At 41.7% G+C, this 21805-nt stretch overlaps 1 protein-coding gene across 1 annotated transcript in view; it reads left to right on the top strand.

The window, feature by feature from the left end:
• LOC311232538 (envoplakin-like) overlaps positions 1–21805 on the top strand; it is a 37513-nt gene that overhangs the window by 10234 nt on the left and 5474 nt on the right. The window contains 17 exon segments of the mRNA XM_084319372.1: positions 739–867; positions 1010–1030; positions 1163–1324; positions 1608–1715; positions 6109–6204; positions 6695–6805; positions 7127–7273; positions 11842–11996; positions 12169–12266; positions 12688–12857; positions 15005–15183; positions 15323–15461; positions 16063–16256; positions 20625–20775; positions 21023–21106; positions 21467–21574; positions 21672–21764. Of these exon segments, the coding sequence (XP_084175498.1) occupies positions 739–867; positions 1010–1030; positions 1163–1324; positions 1608–1715; positions 6109–6204; positions 6695–6805; positions 7127–7273; positions 11842–11996; positions 12169–12266; positions 12688–12857; positions 15005–15183; positions 15323–15461; positions 16063–16256; positions 20625–20775; positions 21023–21106; positions 21467–21574; positions 21672–21764 (2145 nt within the window).

The following is a 21805-nucleotide window of genomic DNA, read 5'->3' as shown; positions in this document are numbered from 1 at the left end:
GTGTCCCTCCTTGTATTAAGCATCCGGTTTAATGCAAGATGGTGCAAATGAAAGCAACAATAGGATTACTGATGTAGTATCAGTAATCAGAAACCTTGGTTAAGTCGAGAAAAATTGCACCAGAGGGCTTTCCATTCTCAGAGGCAGTAAACACATCATTTGAGTTGTTGAAAACTGGCATGGAGAAAAATATTGACATACCGGTAACAAGATAGTTGACTAGGATGGTTTGGAGATAAAGTGGGTCTTGATCCATTGTGAGGCCTACAAGGTTGTTCTTGTTATTTTTATAATTTTTTAATAAATTTTAATAATTTTTTAATATTATTATATTCTTATTTTTGGTCCTATTGACTACCTAAATGTTTATTGTTGTTCAATGTGAGCGATCTGTAGTGCCGAATTTCCCTCGGGATTATTAAAGGATTTCTATTCTATTCTATTCTATTCTATTCCTCTAACAATAGGAAAGCAGTTTGGTCTAATAACTTCTAAGATTCTTCCACTTGCGTTTTCGGAGACACCACAATTACATTTGATTATCACCGGCAGATAAAGTAGTAAATCTAACTCACTAGGACCTTAATAATAGGCAAATGTTTGAGCCAGAAAGAGTGGAGCTTGTTGCGCACACTGTTTCTCTCCCACTAACAATCTATGTTTGTGCAAATACATTTGTCTCCTTTATCCATCTATATCAATCTCGTATACTAATCCTTCTGGCGTGTGTGTTCTTAGAAAGAGGTGAGCGAGGAATATGGCCCCACCATGGCAGACCTGGAGAAGCAGATTGGCTCACACAACATTCTCCACAAGGAGATCGAGGCCTATGATTCACAGCTCAGCCCGGACACCGCTGGAAGCAAGGTGAGGAAGCTTTCCTCAGTTCTCTAGTGCTTCATGAACACAAGCCCTAAAGAAATTCATTATAATTGTTTTGACCAAAACCTTTTTGGACATGCGGTTATGGAGACTTACATGATGTGATTTTGTTGTTCCTTTCTTTTAGGGGCCATACACTAACCTGCTGGTGAGTTCTGATGGTTCCTCTAATAAAATAATAATAATAATAAAAACTTTCAATTGTTGGTTTTGGTGCTTAATTGCTTACATTATTTTAGATCTAAATGAATCTTGACCCTCCTACTATCATATTCCACAGGGCAACTCTAAGAGGCGCAGGCACTACCTGAGCAGCCTGTACGACTACATGCAGGGCTGCCAGAAGGAGCTGGTCCACATAGGAGAAGAACAGGACAAGATCAAGAAACGGGACTGGAGCGATCACATGGTAGACCCGCCATATGTACGCAGACAGTATGAGGTGAGTAGTCCCGTAGAAATAAACATCTCTCTTGACCAGGATTCAGGCTTTGTTAGTGAACATGGTTGATTTCTCACACTGGAGACCCAAGGTTCAAATGCAGTTGGTTAACAAAGTTACCCTTAAAGTTGAACACGTGGGGATCTTTTTTCGGTATAGCTAATTGAGATTGTAGTGTTTTGATATTTAACCATAAAATATGCTTTAGATTCAGAAATGTTTGCACTTTTGTATTGGGATGTGACATGTGTCAATAATCATTCTTTGAATTTACCTCAATCAGAACTTCAAGAACAACAGCCTACTGTCCCATGAGAGTGAGGTGAACAGACTCCACGATGAAGGAGGCAGACTGATAGAGCTGAAGCACCCTGCCAGCTCTACAATAAAGGTAAAGTAAAGACTGATGGAGCTGAAGTTCTACAATAGAGGTAAAGACTGATAGAGCTGAAGCAGCCTGCCAGCTCTACAATAGAGGTACAGTAAAGACTTATAGAGATGAAGCAGCCTGCCAGCTCTACAATAGAGGTACAGTAAAGACTGATAGAGCTGAAGCAGCCTGCCAGCTCTACAATAGAGGTACAGTAAAGACTGATAGAGCTGAAGCAGCCTGCCAGCTCTACAATAGAGGTAAAGACTGATAGAGCTGAAGCAGCCTGCCAGCTCTACAATAGAGGTACAGTAAAGACTGATAGAGATGAAGCAGCCTGCCAGTTCTACAATAGAGGTACAGTAAAGACTGATAGAGGTGAAGCAGCCTGCCAGCTCTACAATAGAGGTACAGTAAAGACTGATAGAGCTGAAGCAGCCTGCCAGCTCTACAAGAGGTAAAGACTGATAGAGCTGAAGCAGCCTGCCAGCTCTACAATAGAGGTACAGTAAAGACTGATAGAGGTGAAGCAGCCTGCCAGCTCTACAATAGAGGTAAAGACTGATAGAGGTGAAGCAGCCTGCCAGCTCTACAATAGAGGTACAGTAAAGACTGATAGAGATGAAGCAGCCTGCCAGCTCTACAATAGAGGTAGAGTAGAAGATCCAGCCAAGCAAACGCTAGAACACCAAGACCTGTCTCAGTCCCACACAAGTTATCTTTTTGGAAATTCATGCTCCTTTTGTATGAATTATCAGTGTCGCCCCTAGGTTTCTTTCCCACCCTGGTGGTATAAACAAGAAAACAAAACAAAACAGACGAGGCGCACGGGATGCCGCAGCAGGTGGTCTGCAATTTGTATTTGCATTGAAATTAGTGTGTTTGCTCGGTATATTCAAGACTTAAAACAAAGTGATCACAAGGAGAGGATGATTAATAATAATAATACAACTTTATTTGTATAGCACCTTTCATACAGAAACTGCAGCTCAAAGTGCTTCACACAACAGAAAAAAGACAGGCATAAAATGAGCACAAATAAATAATATTACCAGTACAGTACAGTATCTAGCACTCTCAGGAGCAAAACAGAAAGAATCATTTCAAACTTGAACTATGTGACATGGCTTGAATCAACTGCTCCAGTGGAGTTGCTCAGTGGCCAATGGTGTCAACTGTGGTTGTACTGGGCAGCTCCCAGGTGTGAATGGAACTGTGTGAATGTGAAGCAGGGCGTTCCTGAAAAAGAGCATCTGTGCTCAGCGAACCTACCCTGGGTAAATAAAGGTAAAAAAAAAAATATATATATATATATATATTTATTAATGCGTTAATTATATTATCGCGCGATACTAGTATAGCGTTAACGCAGCACGTTAACGCTGTTAACGGCCCAGCTCTAGTTTTAATACTGTATAATATAATATACAGTATATATAAATAAGATATCAAATATTTAGTTAAGTTAGTGCTCATTAGATATTATAACCTGTTAGGGTTTGGTAGATGTGTTGGACCCAGGTGCAGTGCAGGACGAGAGGCAGGTGTTGTTTCTCAAACAAAGGATAATTATTTATTATCAATGTGCAGCGCGTACACGCCGACAACGACGTATAAAAGAAACAAGGAGAACCTTTGTCTCCAAAACAGGGAAAGTAAAGGGGAGAAAACAAGTCTCCAAAAACACGCTGTAGTATTACACACAAATTGAACTGTATCACAAAACGGGAAAAGCAAAGGGGAGAAACACTGTCTCCAAAACAGATAGCAAAAGAAACACGTCGGGCGACGGCGCTACATCAGCAGCACACAGTCACGTAATACAAAACGATAAGTAACGACACGGTAATCAATACATGAACAGCGAATTAACTTATCCTCCGTGGCAAGGAGCAATAAGGCTTTAGCAAGAATACAAGGTACTACTTACAGCAAGGTTCAGTGATTGACTGATGATCTGAATAGTAACCAGGAAGAACATATAAAGCCAACTTAACTATACACACCAGGTACCAATGAATGCAATCAGGGCAGATAGACAGGTTAATTACCATCGGGTAACGCTAGGGCTTTTGCTCCCAGAGGAGAGCAAAACCCCAAACGTTACATAACCCAAGTATAACGCTAATGTTTTTGTAACGTTAATGCTAACGTTGCTAGCGCGGGAGACTGCAAGATGTTGAAAATGGTACAGGGAGGGTTGAAACAAAATAGGTCATTGAACTGTCATCTTGTAGGTTGTAATAGGGAGGTGTAGTGGTTACGTCATTGTTGTTTCTGGCGCGGTCCACCTCACTTGAAATTGCAATGTATGGACACATTTCTAAATCGTCTCTTTTAAAACAAATAAAGCATGAACATTGGCATGGTGTACCTTTCTGTTATGTATTCATTCACAATCTATAGCTCAACATGAAACAATTAATCCTAAAATAATTACGTATAATTTTATTTCAACCAAAAATGCTCAACTCTTTGGACGCCAGACCCGATGATAGTCTGGTTATCTCGCCATGCGTTGAGCGCCAGGACACCCGAAAACCCGAGTATAGTCGGGTTTTCATCGTTATTTCTTTTATTCAATATTTCCGTTCATTACAGGCACACGGACTCTGGGTTAACATGGGGAATCATCCTGAGAATGCCAAAGTACAATACTGGCCGCATCCACCCAGGTGGCAGTATCGAGCACCATTTGAAACATTATATCTTGGCCTGTGCGTTGATAAAATGTCTCCGGCCCCACTTTTCTTTGTCGGGCGAGGCGGGCGGGTATCCCGATCCCATTGAGAAGCGCCAAATGCCTCTGATGCATCTGTTGTGGTCGATTATGTTGGCGACATGATGGACACCGGCACTAACGTTACTCCACAACTAATGCCGTTGGTGATGATCAAAGCATCAAAAAACTACCCCCCCCCCCCCCCTTTCATGCATTCATGATGAAACATAATACCTATAATATATATTTGACTTTGAAATAGTACCATGTCCAGGTGAGAAACGGCAACGCTTTTAGTGAAATGCACGTATTGCTGCATAGCGTCGTTTTCTGGGATTAGACAGGATTACTCTAAAACCACTCATATTCACCACGGTATAAAACGGGAATGTATGGATGCATTTTTTTTTTCTTTTCTTCACATATTGAACGATAGATAGTTGATGTCAAATGGGCCATAGTTAGTATTGTATCCATAGCTATAATATAGAATATAGTTATAGCCCTGCAAACACCGCCACTTATTCCTATCTCTTAGAGCGTTTGCCTGGTAGGAACAAACAATGCTCAAGTCCGTGGCGTCCATTGAGTTAAACAATAATGTTAGTGATAGAAGGGAACTCATTTTGTGCAAGAATGGAAAGCTTGCCAATGTTCATGAGGCAGAATTATTACAATAGCTGATAATAAAATGTCCCAAATAAATCCCTATATGGGTGGACCGCGCGGGAAACTAAAGTGACGTCAGACTGATTCCCAGGCAACGACACAGAGGTTGACAAAAATGTTGGAACAGCGCCACACAGAGGCTCCCAAACGCAAATGATTATTGATCTGAATATATGGCCTGGCTGTGTTTCTCATTGCAATTACAGGGGAAACACTGATTAACCTTTTCACTACCGGGCGGTCAGGTGGCGTAGTGGAGATTGCGTTCGTCACCAACGCCGGAGAGGCTGGATTCGCGTGTTCGAATCCAGCTCCCGGCGTTGCTATCAGCTTGGCTGGCCGTTCACACTAATACAATTGGCAGTATTAGAGGGTGGGAAAGCTGAAGGGTGGGTCCTGGGCGTTGTGGACAGCGACCCCTACAGTTCGGTCGGGTGCCTGCTCAGCAAGGGTAGGATCTAGGGAGAGATAGTGCGGCCCCCACACGCTACACTCTCCACGGTGAGAATCTGCGCGGCCAGGCTGGCCTGCCGGCTGGCTGCACATGCGTCGGAGGAAAGCATGTGACAGTCTCCGGTCTCTCGGACCAACATTAGGGGAAAGTGCGAAACAACCAGGAAGGGTGGGATGGGAGAAAAATCGGAAAAAAGGAGGGGGAAAAAGATAATCAAAAAAAAATAAAACGTTTCACTACCACACTACAGAAGGTTAACCCTTTCACGGTTAACCGTCTGTAGTGTGGTAGTGAAAGGGTTAACCTTCTGTAGCGTGGTAGTGAAAGTGTTAACCCTTTGTCGTGTGGCAGTGAAAAGGTTAACCTTATGTGTTGTCGCAGTGAAAGGGTTAACCCTTTGGTAGTGAAAGGGCTAAGAAATATTGTAATGTGCACAGTCACCTGATAGATGTTTTATGTTTGTTTGTCAGACTCTATTCCAATATTGACGATGCTGCCAGTAATACATCATGGGTCTCCAGTACTGATGGTGCTTCTGTGATGCTGATGTTTAACCCTTAACCTCCCAGGCTCTCAGAGATGATGTACATCGGGAGTGGCGGAAATTCCTCAATCTCTGCATCTGTCTAGAGGTGCATCTGGACAACGTGGAGGATTATAACAAGGTAAAATACTATTTTTTATATTTTCAAATATAGTGCTATTTGTTTACTTTTACACATACTCTTATTTCACACTGCTTACTTGAGTAATAGGCAGAGAGGCTTTGTGTGTCCAGTATTAAACTAGTTTGACTCGTTTCTTCAACCACATAAATTGGTTTCACTTGTTTGTTCTGTCAGACACCAACAACAGTTAAACCTTAAGACACCTGCTGGGATATTACCATCTTATCATTGGCAAGAAGAAAATCTAAAGGCAAATAGAAGATAATCTTTATTCTGTAAAAAACATAAATCTTTATGGTTTATGTGTTGCTATGTGTAGGTTACTCTTATGTGACATGCATCCTTTATGTCCCTTTTTATATTATAATTATGTGATGTTTTATAGTGTGTTCACTGGACATAAACACTGTCACTGAATCACAGATTAAACAGAAACAAACACACCGGTGTACAGAGGAAAATATCATGTGTTGTATTCCTTGTTCAGTACCAATTGGACACTGAACAGTTGACAGAGGACCTGACCAGATTCAACATAAACCTGGACCCCAAGATTGTCAGCAAGAAGAGCAAGTCTGAGACACTACTGCAGCTGCAGGTACATGAACATGTTATCAAACAGGAAGATTAGATTGTAAGATATAAAGGATATAATAGAATCATCATCAGAGAATTATTGAAATTAAGTGGTCCTGCAGACAATTTCCAAAAGTGTCTTTTTTATTGATTTATTACAATGTATTATGAATGGTTTGGCTTGGTCCCAGGGCCAGAAACAGTTTCTACATGCAGGAGACGTCAGCTGTCAATTACAGAAAATCTGAAAATCGGGATCCCTTAGCGGGACACTGGCATCAATACCATTCAAGTTTTGAGATGTGTATAATATGCATTTAACAATACCCCTTCCATTCCTCAGGCGGAAGAGAGGGATGTGCAGGATAGTGAGCAGCTGCTGTTTGACCTGAGGAGGCGCAGTACGACCATTGCTCCTCTGAAGCAGCGCCACATCACCCCCACCAGACCCACCACTGTGGAGTCCCTCTGTGACTGGGACACAGAAAAGGTAAAACCTCATGGCCTTTCACCTTTCAAATCTGACCATGATGCATAGATTCAGAGAGTAACTTGTCTTTATGCGAGGCAAGAACATCTCTTCTCTGTACGTCTCTGTGTCAGATGTATCGTCTGTAGTCCAGGGTTTTTCAAAGATTAGCTGGGGAACCAAAGACACTGTCAGTGGAAGATTAAATGGACCCCAAATTATTATGAAGAAATTGGCATCTAAAGCAACTATATTAGGTTGTCAAAGCAGATTAGAAACCACTGATGTACATTGTAAGCTGAACATTATACTCTCATTAAAAGAAATCATGATAGGCTACCACTGACAATACAATTTTATTTTATTTTGGATAAACATATACAAAAACAATAGTGTTAACTTTAGTTAGAAAGTATATAATAAAGACTACATAAGTAGAAAAAAGGGGGGAAACCTGCTGAGAACCCCCCAGCCCAGCAAGAAGAGTTTGTGTTTCCATAAGTGACGACACCAAATTAGAACGGTCATTCAGAATTAGCACATTGGGCAAGGGAGGGACATTAATCTCAAACAATTTGGAAAGTTTAGCAGCAAACGACACCCAGAAAGCAGCCACTCCCAGAACATATCCCCGTCGTCAAATATTGAAAGCAAATGCGGAATGCAGTGAACAGCATTATGAACATAATACATTATCCACACATAAAGAAATATGATGTTGTCAGTATAATTATGTGATTTATGTACTTTTTGAGCCAGTGGTTCAAGGGAAATCTCAAACAGGAAAGGACACCCGTGGTGTGAACCTCTGGGGAAGAGAGGACAGCAGACCTTACCCGTTAGAATCATGGCAGTCATTGTAGAGAACCATGATCATGTCATTATAATAAAACACAAGATATGTGTGCCCTAATGATGGGCCCTAATGACCCAATGGCCATCACAAACCAGCGTGCAGATAATGTAGATGAGCAGCAAGAGCCAGCAGATCACCAGGGTTATCAAGTGGGCACCCCCCTTCACTGGTGTTTTGTCACGTTAGGCCCACGACACCTCTGGAAGGCTCAACAGTTACAAAGGTTCCAGCCTCCCGGAACCACCCCCTCCATGCTAGCTCCCCCTTTTCCATGATATTCAGACGCTGAACCTCCCTATGTTATCCTATGTCAAAAATACTATTCCTGATACCAATACCACACAAGAAACAGCAGAAAAGGAAGAGAAGAAAATGAATACTCTTACCCTTTGTTTACTTTGGCCCCCAGCTGACATTATTTCTCCTCAACCAAATCCACTGGCTGCCTTTCAATGCTTCTTCCGATATCTCATATACCGCTTTTTGCAAGCTCCACCCACGAATCCCCAACTCTCCCAACAATGATAAATAGAATAGAATAGAAGTACTTTATTAATCCTGAGGGAAATTCAGCACCACAGATCGCTGACAATAAACATTTAGCTAGTCAAAAATAAGAAAGTTGATTGTGCTATAAATCCTCTGCATCCTACTTCCACTGGACAAACCCTAGCTTTTCATCCTTGCTGTTCAGTTTCTGCTGGGTCAGGCCTCAAGTTAGTGCTAACTATCTCTCGTGGAACAACACATTTTTCCTCCCAAATCTACCTGCATCTCCCAATCAGTAGCTCCATTTAGGCCTGACTCATGCCTGCCAAAAAACCTACCTCCTCTACATTTCTCTCCCTCTCTGACAAATTACATCCTGAATTCACCTGTACTCTTCTACTTTCAAGTCCTGCCGCTAAGCTCTTCAAAACCTGATTATGTCTCCATGTATACCGACCTTGAGAAAGACTAGTCTTACATCCTGACATAATATGCCTCAATGTTCCTGTCTCTGAACACAGTGGACACGGGCCAGCGGGTCCCCATCTACCCACCGTTTTAGGTTCTGTGGTGACACATCATAAGTAGCTCGCATTAGGAATTGTATACGGTTTTCCTCCATATTCCACAGGTCCTTCCAACTAATCTCCCTCTTCTCTACACTTTCCCAGTTCATCCACTGTCCCTGCTTAGCCTGTGCCACAGCCTTTGTACACCTCACTACTTCCTCTTGTCGCTGTACCTGCTCCACTACCAGCTTCCTCCTTTCTGTGGGACCTGCTTTACTCCATAATACTGGCTTCCCGGAGCTGAGCCCCAGGCCCCCTGGCCTTGTTGCACCTTACCTACAATGTCTGTATGCCTAAGAGCTGCCTCTGCTTTCTGTACTGCCTGTATTTGGTTCCATTTCCTCCCTCTAGTTGGATTTGGGACCAACTTACTAACTACCGTATTTTTGCTCCCTGATAACAACAACTCTGTTCTCACCTTCACACACTTAAACTCCTCGGTTAGACTTGTTACTGGTAGCTGGAGAATGCCTTTCCCATACAATGCCACACTCCTACAGTAATACACAAGGAACTCCTAGCCATTTCCTAATATACAAATTAACCAATCTCTCAAGCCTTTCTACCTTTGATATTGGCACTTCATATATTGACAATGGCCACATCAACTTGTAAATGTGGTAATAAACCAAACTGCAAACACCATAACTTCAACTTGCCTGGAAGCCCTGGCTTCTCTATTCTTCTTATCCCCTCTACAACATCTTTCCTAAGTTGCTTTATCTGTTCACTATCATTCAACTCCTCATTATACCACCTACCCAAACTTTTCACTGGCTTGTCCCTTATAGATGGAATTTCCTCCTCATCTACTGTACGTAAAAACTGGTATATGAAATGCTTCTCGATTTACTATCTTCATCCTAGCCCATTTGAGATTATCATTTAACTTCTCTAGTAACCTTTTTGTACAAGGCACTGTCCTGGTCACTAATGTCATGTCATCCATGTAAGCCCTAATAGGTGGGAGGCTTAGCCCGCCCTGCCGTCTCTCCCCACCTACCACCCATTTTGAGGCTCTAATAATTACTTCCATCACCATTGTGAATGCTAGTGGTGAAATAGTGCACCCTGCCATAATGCCTATGTCTTTACCATGCAGTTGTAAACTCTGTAGTACTAAAGCACATTATAATATCTTGGAAGTATGCTTTCACCAAGTTTACAATAACCGCTGGCATTCTAAAGAAATCAAACACTCCAAATAAGGCTATGCGGTACCGAACCACACGCATTTGCCAGGTCTAAAAATACCACATGTAAATCTCTTTTCTCTATCTTGGCTGATTGAATCTGGTGCCATATCAAGCTTGTGTGTTCTATGCATCCGGAAAACCCTGGGATTCCTGCTTTCTGCACTGCGGTGTCTACAATTCCTTTCTAGGTAGTTTGCTAGCCTCTGTGCCACTACACTAAAGAAAATCTTACCTTCTACATTCAGGAGGGATATAGTCCGAAACTGGCTTAATAGTGAGGACTCTTTTCTTGGGAATTAGGATTCCTCCTGCTCTACACCAAGCTTTTGATATAATCTGTTTATCCCATACTATTCTCAATAACCTCAAGAATCTTCAGGCAATAAATGGTGTGCCGAATCCCAGAGCACTGACCACAGATGAGGCCATTCTAAATCGATAAGGCCTTCATCGCATCCAATGAAAGAACCGCCGCTGGTATGTTCAAGTTTTGAGCACCCTCTATCTATAATGTTGTTATCCGAAGCCAATCTTGATTTAATAAATCCTGTCTGATCAAACAAAGAACTGCCCGGTAAAGCATAAACTGCTTGATCTTGGCTTCATATAGGGAACATTATCCAAATGTACGTTATCCAATGTATTAAAAAAAAGTCCTGATAGATGCCAATCCTGTTGCCCTTCCAACGAACATCACCTTTCTCTCTGGCTAGTTTCCTCACCAACTCCTTCTGTTGATATCCTGAGAATCTGACGATAAAAGGCCTTGGAGATCTGACTGCTTTGCAAGGTGCCGATGTTCTGCGAGTCCTTTCCAGCAGCAGCTCCCCAGTGAATTCCTTGCCAAGAACCTCAGGAACCGTTTTCTTCAGGAACCCGATGGGATCTTTTCCTTCCACTCCCTCTGGGAAACCATATGAGCAAATTGACACGTCTGTCTCTGTCCTCATGCTTGGTCAACTTTGCAGTCAATCTCTCAATTTATATTGCTTTAGCCAGTGGTTCTGCTTCCTTTCAGCAGTTTCCAACACAGACACTCTGAATTCTAAACTCTCTAGCTGCTGCTTTACTTTTCAATCGAAGGCGGTTATGAATCTTGTTTGCTCTTCAGCCATCTTCTCCTCTAAGATAAGATGATATATTCCTTTATTGATAACCTTGGGGAAATTCAGGCCATCTTTTTCTGTTCACTGGCCAGTTCAAACATCTTCTCCTGTCTTCATGCCATCTTTTCGACAAGTTTCTGTCGTATTTGCACCTCACGTCGCAGAGACAAATTATTCTTAGATTCTCGCTGTGTTGTCCTCTATCCGGTCGATAAAAAGTTCACTCTTGATTTATCTTCACCAGTTTGAATATAAAAATGATGATGTTGGTCGTAAGAAGCAATAAAATGTGGGAGCTACAAAGTTAAGCGACCGGCTCCATTGAACGCTCAGCCATGCCCCCCATGAGATAATCATTTGTGTGTTCTCCTAGGCTTCTCTGGCTCGGGAGGATCGGTTCACCCTTAAATCCAATTCAGACACTGAGAACTGGGATGTCGTTTCCACCGATGGATCAATCAAAACTTTCCCCGGAGTTTGTTTCCTGGCCCCACCACCTGACCCAGAGGCCATCGATAAAGTGGATCTGTAAGGAATACAAAACTACATTACTATGCAGTCATAACATCTATTAGCTGTACCTTACATGAGTGTCAGCTGTCATACTATACATACTGTGTTTGATGTGTGCTTATCTGGATGGTGTTGATGTGGAGTCAATATTTATTTTTCTATATATATTTATTTTTTAATCGATCAGGCTAGGCAAAGAACTGGCAGACATCAAGAGGAGAAGAGCGGCTCTGATGGCCTCCCTGAAGAACCACAACACAGAGGTCTCCAGGCCCCTGAAGTCAGGTATTATCTGATTCATTACTACTACTTGGTGAATGAATGAATGAATGAATGAATGAATGAATGAATGAATGAATGAATGAATGAATGAATGAATGAAAACTTTATTTAACAGATTGCAGAATGGGTACAATACAGTACGGCTCAATACATACAATTGTTAAGGGGATGCAGACCAGAGAAAGACGTTTGTCTTGTTTACATCAGGGTCCCCCATTTTCAATTCATAGTGATAGATGTAAAAGTATATCTCAAGGCCATATTGTTCAGGCCATGTCACTGCTGCAACCTTGTCAATTGAAGACATAATATCTATAATAAATAAAGTGGTGAGGTTAATCACTGAATCACATATAGGATTAATTCTTCCATGTATTTATTCATTCTATCATCAATTCAAATATCCCATTGTTTCCCCATGCAGCTCCATTGTCCAGTGCTCCAGACCCCAAGGCTGTGGCCGTAGCTGACAAGCTGGACAAGCTAGACGGAGACCTGGCCCAGGCTGAACAGGACATCTTGAATAACCTCCGAACCCCACTGAACCGCACTGACCCTGCGGGTGACCTGGTCAACAGGCTGAAGGAACAGGAGGTGAGGCACAGTACAGACCGTGTTTTCAACAGCCTTCTTTGGGACAAGTCCTTGGGGGTTGCCATCACTTCGATAGACAGACAGACATCCGTGGAATTAAATAATTATAACGATAATAGATACACTATTTTCTTTTTTTTAATCCACTTTTTCTCCTCTTTTTCTATTTTTCTCCCATCCCAATTCCATTGCGTCAATTCTTCCCTTCCCTGTTTTGAACGTTGCTCACATATGCCCCCCACTGGCCGTTTGTAGGGAGGATAGAAGCCTTGCATCACGTGTCCCCTCCGGTACGCGAGGAGGCAGCCTGTCACATCTCTTCACCTGCCAGCGCGGACTCTCATTGGCGAGGTGTAACGAGTGGGAGGCTCACACTACCCCCACCATTTCCTGTCTCTGCTGTGCAGGCGTCCCCCAACCGACCTGTAGGAGTCGCTGTCCACAACGTCCAGATTACCACCCATCGACTTCCACCCGCTAACTCTGCCAATTGAATTAGTATGACGGCTGGCCCAAGCCGGAGGCAACGCCGACAGCCGGAGTCGAACCCGGTGTCTCTTGCGTTGGTGACGAGCGCAATGTCCGCTGCGCCACCCAGCCGCCTAGATACACTATTTGTATAATTAACAATTACATTTTACATTTATAGTTATGACTCAACAAACCATGTCCGAGAAATGGCTTGGTGATTATGTATTATGGGTTTATGGCAGATGCACACACACACACACACACACACACTGTTTTATTAGGAAATATATGGAAGTCATAAGGTAGAACTGTGTGTGTGCGCATTTTTGGACATGGGTCGCTGAATGAGTGACGTACTTCATTCAGCGGAGCACAACTGCGTACATTTTGCCCACTTACGAAGACCATTTCATGCATTCAGGACTCCGGAGGAGGATTTTAGTAAATTTGTTAACATGAAATTTTTACCACGATATTTACAAAGGTACTTACGAACATGTTTGAGAATGAGCACCAATGTACGTCTGAGGTACTCAATTTACTGGCTATATTATGTTGTATTTAATTATATCGGGCCAGCAATGAGGACTTTGTAGATTCAACCACTAAGTTATGTGTTCATTCCACATAATTGCATGTGATTGAATCTATCCAAATTTCAGATTATGGAAAATCTTGGTTTCTTTAACCCCAGTTAGTCTAGAACTAGTGACACCAGTCCCTTTGTATATATATATATATATATATATATATATATATATATATATATATATATATATATATATTGTATGTAGTGTACTAAGATTGTAGCACTTATCTGCTCCACTAATACTGAATATATTTGCTTTCAATAGAGAGCAGCGCAGGTGCTTGAAAAATAAAATCAGCCTGTGCTTTGCCACAGAAAGTTACTGAGTGAGAGAGACAAGGATGAGTGTGTGGGAATATGTTTCACATCAGGCAACAGGAAGTATTTTGGGGGAATTAATTCCCAGCATTCTCCATTGACTTTCATGTAGTCCTTTGTGTAGTTGCAGTATACATTTCTACCACTAGAGAGCAACAACAACAGCTTCAAATGCTTCCACCAAGACTACTACAGTGGGTCAGCAGAGACAATGCAATACTACAGACAGTTGGCCACTCCCTCCAACCTAGCATGCTTTGCGTGATTGCAGCAAAATGTTGTAACAGTTTAGTCTGTGATTCAGTGACAGTGATTCAGTGTTTATGTCCAGTGAACACATAAAACATCACGTAAAAGGGGGAGCTCCAGTAGCTCACCGCGTACCTCGGACGCTATTTCGGCGTCGGGGACAACCGTGCGCGTCACGGATCTGGGGTAGCGAGTTCGACTCCCGGACTAGCCGTATTTTCTCAGAGTGTCTTTCCCCCGATCTATACCCCATTCAACCAACCTGTTTCTGTCGGTCATGCTTGACCAGAAAAAAGCGATAAACGCTAAAAGAACCAGCTGACTGGTCAAAGTAATAAAAAAAAAATAAAAAAAATCACGTAAAAAAAAAAGGACATAAAGGATGCATGTAACTTATATATAGCACACATAAATCTTCTTAGTCTAGAACTAGTGAAACCTGTCCCTTTGTATTTATACTGTACAGTATGTAGTGTATTACACATTATGTTTACATACTGAATATCTTTGCCTTCAACAGAGAGCGTCGGAGGCGCTTGAGGCTCTTGAGCAGCAGAAGGCAGCAGCCCAGGCTGAGCTGGAGCCCCTTTTGTCCCAAGACACCAGTGGAACCACCTCCTCAGCCCTGCCACTCAAACTCAGAGCTGCTAACGACAAGCATGATGGTATCGCTGCCCTTGCTGATCTCTTCAACACAAAGTAAGAATATCTTTCATGCAGAGGAATTGGGCGGGGGGGGGGGGGGCTTATATAATAGATATGGTAATCATGATAATGAAAAGCAAATATAATAATGGTTCAAAATCGTTGATTTATTTATTGCTTATCTTTTCTTCAGGGTAAACGCATCTCTCAACCTGGAAGGTCAGATCAAGAAAGTGGATGGGATCGTCTCTGGATTTGAAGAGAAGCTGAGTGAAGATGGTGCCATCCCTGATGCCCCCGACGCTATTCAGGCTAAAGCCCAGGAGATTCAGGTGAGGAACTTTACTCCATAAAAACCAACAGAATCACAACAACTTGAACCTTCTTATAGGCCATAATCCTGGTTTAATTTTTTATATTTTTTAAAGAAAAACTAAAATATAATACAATTTTGATGGGACACATACATATTTCACAATGTGAAATACACAGTACTTTAACAAAAACATTAACAAAATAACTAGGGATGCTCGATATTGTCTTTTTTACCTATACCGATATTGTCCAACTCTTAATTTCCGATACCAATATCAACCGATATATGCAGGGTTTCCCCCCCCCAAAAACGGAATAATTTCAGGTAATTAACATTACATATCTTTTGTTGTGGAATTAACACAACATTATGCATACTTTTGACAATAAATAAAATCTGAATTTGTTCTTACTTGCTTGCCTGGGTAAATAAAGGTTATAGAAATGTAAAACAAAATAAAGAAATATATATTTTTTTCTTTTTTGAAAACCGATACCGATATTTTCCGATATGACATTTTAATGCCAATATCGGCCGATAATATCGGTAGGCCGATAATATCGGACATCCGTAAAAATAACATTTCTAACCGTTCCCCCCCACTTTCCTCTCTCCAGAGTCTGCGTAAAGAAGTGGCCGGATCCCAAGATGAGATGAAGAAGCTGGGTCAGGACCTGGAGACGACAGAGCAACTGTGTAGCTCCCTTCAGCAGGACTACCAGGAGTACTGCCCTGACATCCGACACCAGGCGACCCAGGTTAAGCAGTTACAGAACCGCTATACCAATGTAAACAACCGGCTGAAGGAGAGGTGAGAACCAGACTGAATTCAAATAGTTTTTCCATCTCTAGAGCATTTGCTTTGAACCTAGCTGGACTGCCAGTTGCAAAGATTATACAGTCCCTGAAAAGTAATTTCATCAGAATTTGACCAAAATAGGTGGTAATACATGGTTTATCGCTGAGACATGCTCGAGATAAATATGTTTGAGGTTTTAGGCTAATTTGACTGAAACTAAATAATATAGACAAAGGTATAATATTGATGTGCAAATCTAGATTTGGTCGGGTCTGAGGGGAAATTTGAGTGAGGGGATGACACAGACATTGTAAAATAAAATACACAATCCATCCTTTAGTTAAAAGGGTAATTCACAACAAAAAAAAATCACCCCTTACCCGGAGTGCTATCTATCCATCCAGATAGTGTGATTTGCCTAGGTGTGTTTTGCCTAATTGCCTAATCTAACTGCCATAGAGATGTATGTTGTCACTCTAAAGAGCTGAATGGCAATCAAAACAGCAGAAAAAGGGCGGCCAGGTGGTGCAGTGGGCAATGCACTCACCACCAATGCTGGAGACGCTGGGTTCGCGTGTTCGATCCCAGCTCTCCACATTGTTTTCAGTTTGGCTGGTCGTCCGTACTAATACAATTGGCAGTATTAGAGGGTGGGAAAGCTGATGGGTGGGTCCTGGGCGTTGTAAACAGAAAAATACTCCTACAGTTCGGTCGGGGCGCCTGCTCAGCGAAGGAAGGATCTGGAGGGAGGTAGTGTGACCTTCCACACGTTACACTCTCCCAGTGAGAATCTGAGCTGCCAGGCTGGCTGCCGGCTGGCTGCGCATGTGTCGGAGAATAGCATGTGATCTCCGGCCTCCCGGACCAACAGTAGGGGGTAGGCCTGTCACGATAACACATTTTGCTGGGCGATTATTTGTCCCAGAAAATATTGCGATAAGCGATATTATTGCGGTTTTGAGAGATTTTTTTTTGAGAAATGTATTTCCCAAAAGTTTTCAATTAACCTTTTTATTTTTTTTTACTAATATAATAATAGCATAATAATGCAAGGAAACCGTTTCAAAGTGCAATAAACCTTTATTTAACATTGGAAGATATTTTAAATATCCTAAATAAAAAAAATGCTCAGTTTGATTGTTTATTATAAAACATTATTATGGAAACAAGCCCTCTGTCTGGCTTTTTGTATCATCCTTTTAACATGTAAATTTATTATTAATGTACCTTGCGGTACCATGTACAAAATGTTAATAAAGTATGAGGAAAAAACTGTGGAAACGTAATAAATAAAAAGGCAGTGAAACAATAATCAAATAAACACCAAAATATATACTATCTCTATTGGAATGGAGACTTCAGCACAGGATAAACTAGGGATGGGCAAAAATAATCCAGATCGATTGATCACATGATGTACTCGAGTACTCGTGGAGGAAAACGCTGTACAAAATAAACATCTTTTCCGGTGTTTTAGACTTTTATTTTGAAACCCACCCACCGGTCCGGAGCGGAAGTATTGTTGTTATTATCCTAGCAGAACGTATTGAGCGGACAACTTGTCTCGTCCAGTTCTGTGTTTTTGAGCCAATGATAAAACAAATGTTGAGATTGTTGGTGAACAACTAACTTTAGGTTAGTTTTAACGTTAGCTACTAACGTTAGATGCAGCTACTACAGGCAATCAACGATGAGGAGGAAGCGCCAAAGCCGTATATAATAGAATAGTAGCCCTGTGGTGCGTAGGCACGACTCGAAACTACCTGTTATAATAAATTAATTCATGTTTAACTTGTCCCCGTGTCCAGTCCTTTGACTAGCCCCACCCGTTCATTGTAAACAATGATGCATGTAATTGTATTAACGTTATTCTGTGTTGTAGCTAGCTATGCTATACGTTGTATTTCGTTTGTTAGCTATTTAGCTAATGTTGATAGCATCAACGCTAGATCTTTAATCTTTATTTAGCAGTCCAGTTTCTCCGGGCAGTAGCGAGTAACTACTTGGGTCTAAAAATAGCTACACTACAAAGAACACTACTTGGTTAAAAGGAGCAACACTATTGAGAAATGTAGTTAAGCTATGTGGCGTTGCTAGTGCCCCACAGAGCTCCCGTGCTGTACTCTGTAGTAAGGCCAGCGGCCCCCCACACGGAGAGTGACTGACAAGGGGTACTGGTTCCGCCTCATTAAAACAAACGCGCAAATAGCAATTAATCGCGCCCGTCAAAATCATTGCATTCATTTTAATTATTGCGCCAATTAATCGATTTATTGCTTATTGCGGCAGGCCTAGTAGGGGGGGTGCGCAACAACCAGGAAGGGAGTTGGGAATTGGCATAACGACTAACAGTGGGATGGGAGAAAAATCGGAAAAAGAGGGGGGAAAAATATAGTAAAAAAAAATTATAAAAAAAACAGCAGAAAAAGGCACTTGAAAATGTCTTTCCAGAAAATGTCTTTCCAGAATTCATGAAATCATGACCCGATTATATTGTTAATCAAGATCTTGTTGTGAGCAGTTTCATGTAGGAACTATATATATACACGTCTGTGTATTATTATTTTTTTGATCCACTTTTTCTCCCATTTTCTATTTTTCTCCCATCCCAATTTCGTATCGTCCAATGCAACCCTCCCCTGTCTTTGAACGTTGTTTCATGCCTCCCACAAGCCGGCTGCAATGTGGACTAAGTCATACATAGCACGAGTCCCCTCCGATACTCGAGGTAACAGCAGTCGCATCTTTCCACCTGCGCGGCTTGATCTTTCAGCGTCGGGGGTCTGGGCTTTGGAGGGGCCCCGCCCCTGTCGCTTCCTGATTCTACTGCGCAGGCGCACCAACCGACCTGTAGGAGTCGCTGTCCACAACGCCCGATCCCCACCCATCAGTTTCCCTCCCCCTAATACTGCCAATGTGTATTAGTGCGGACGACCAGCTAAACTGAAAGCAATGTGGAGCGCTGGGCTCGAACAGGGAGATGATCCGTTTGAGCCCAGCCTCCAGTATTTGTGGTGAGCGCCTTGCCCACTGCACCACGTAGCCGCCCACGTCTGTGAATTATTGATTGAAAACTTTATTAACAGATTGCAGAATGGGTACAATACAGTACGGCTCAATACACACAATTTTTAAGGGGATGCAGACCAGAGAAAGACTTTCGTCTTGTTTACATCAGGGTCCCCCATTTTCAATTCATCATGACATTTATGACAGATATACAGTACTGTTACATCCAGACATTTATGACATACAAGATATACAAATATACAGTACTGTTTAAGAGGCAGAGATCATAAAAGAAATTATATACATTCGAGGGGGAAGAAACTGTACATTGGAGGGCGTTGTGGGTGGGGGGGTGTTTGGACATTTTCCGGGGCCAGTTTAGAAATGCAGCCTCCCGTAGGTGCTCTTTGAGAGCGGTTTTGAAAGAGGGTAGGGATTCACACTATTTTACGGCTGTGGGTAGGGCGTTCCACATTGTTGTGGCATAATTGCGAAACGTGTTTAGTCCCTTGTTTGAGCATTAACATGATTTGTGGAACTCCCTCTGGTGTTGTGGTCGTGGAATTCACTGACCTTTGGGAAGTATTTCGACATGTACATGGGTATCTTAGTGGTGTAGTGTATCTTGTAGACCAGGCCCATTGCAAGTTGCTGTACTCTGTCGTCTACTCTAAGCCATCCTAGGTTGTCAAAATGGGCAGGGGTGAGGTGGGTTTTAGGAGTAAGGTCAAGCAGTAGTCTGACCAGTTTGTTTTGTGATGTTTGTTATCTTGGGTAGGGTCATGATTTCTGGAAAGAGATATTCCTTTTGAGTTTTTCAAATGTATTTCTTTTCCGTTTTGATCGCCACACACCAAGTGCCATTCAGCTCCATTGTATTGGAGTAAGAGCAGACAAACTAAGCAAATCACAACGAAACTATATAAAAAAAAAAGGGATAAGGATATCTTTTATTAATCTGGATGGATAGATAGCACTCCGGGTAAGGGGGGGGGGGATGTGTTGGGTGAACTGCACCTTTAACTGGTAAAATATAGTATTTAGGAAAATATTGACAGAAAACAACACTCCACCTTGTGACACGTGTGTTTGTGGTTGTAGAGTGTTCACTTGACTGAAAACCATAAATTCAAGGTCCACAACCAGAGAAATCTAAATCAAACGTTTTCTACTTTTTCGACTGTGTTGAGCTTACAGTTCATCACGATAAATAATTAAAACAGATGACTATAAAGGTAAGAAATATTAAAGTATATGCTATAACAATACTATATACTATAACAAATCACACAAGGAGGAAACAATCTTATTATGTGTATCGTTTGCAATTTCACTTCATGGATTTTCCATCATATTGTTCCGTCTTCTCAGAGAGAATCTCTTGCAAGAGGCTGCTACCAAGAACCAGGAGTTTCAGAGCACAAGTGGATCCTTGAATTCCTTCCTGGACAATCTTCCTGTCAATGAGGTCAACCCCAGTGATGATCGGTCTCAAGTCGATGCCAAACAGAGCTCCCAGGAGGTCAGTTGATTCACACAATCTATGGAAATCGAAGTAGGTGGGAGGTGGTCACTCTGTTATTCCTCTCAGAAAAATGGGGGCTTATATTTGTCTTTAAAAATTATTCTAAGAACTATTCATTTGTCAAGATTGGCTAGCTAGTGATGGTAGTTGATTGAGTTATTTATTTGTTAACTTTTACAGATGTATTATCTGTTGGACCACATTCTATACACTGATTAACCTCTGAAATAAATGTTCTTTGTAGCGGGTTATAGATGACCTGCAGAGAAAGGGGGACGACATGGACAGAGTTGTGGACCTGTCTCAGGACCTGCAGAATCTACTCAATGTAAGACACCAAATAAGTAATTACTAATTACTGTATTGTGCTAGAAAATTACACAGCAGGAATACATATCAAATGGACTCTCTTAGACTAAATGGACTGCATTTATATAGCGCTTTTATCCAAAGCACTGTACAACGTATGCCTCACATTCACTCACCCATTCACACACCGACAGCAGAGGCAATATATATCTTTGTGCTCAGATAGTACAGTGCAGTAGAGAATATTGTCCATGGTTAGGGATCCTAGCATACCTTTTAATTACCTTTAATTATTTGATGTTATCCTAGAAATAAAGAACAAAAGAACAATGAAAGAAAAATAAATAATTGTCATAAAAACTGTGATTCAATTCTGCAGGAGTATGAGGCCAACATTGCTAAATACAGCGGTACCCTTGAAGATGCTGGAGCTACTGTTGCCATGAAGCCTCATGATTCCACACTGGCTGAGGCTGTGCAGAAACAGGTAACACTGAAATGCTTTATAATTATTATATCTTCAAATTCTTTCATACATACAAATTTGGTGTTGATGGAGGTTGTATGCCAATTTTTGCTTGCAGGAAAAAGCCCTGGTGAATCGCTATGCTGGAATGTCTGCTGAAATGAATCAGCGCCTCAATCAGATGGGCTTGGCTAAGAACCTAATTGCACAAGTAAGATGGAATTGCCTACATACTTTAGTTATACCTTCTGA

Source organism: Notolepis coatsorum (genome assembly GCF_963971535.1).
Source record: "Notolepis coatsorum genome assembly, chromosome: 7".
NCBI lineage: Eukaryota > Metazoa > Chordata > Actinopteri > Aulopiformes > Paralepididae > Notolepis > Notolepis coatsorum.
This window is presented reverse-complemented; position numbering and strand designations above follow the sequence as displayed.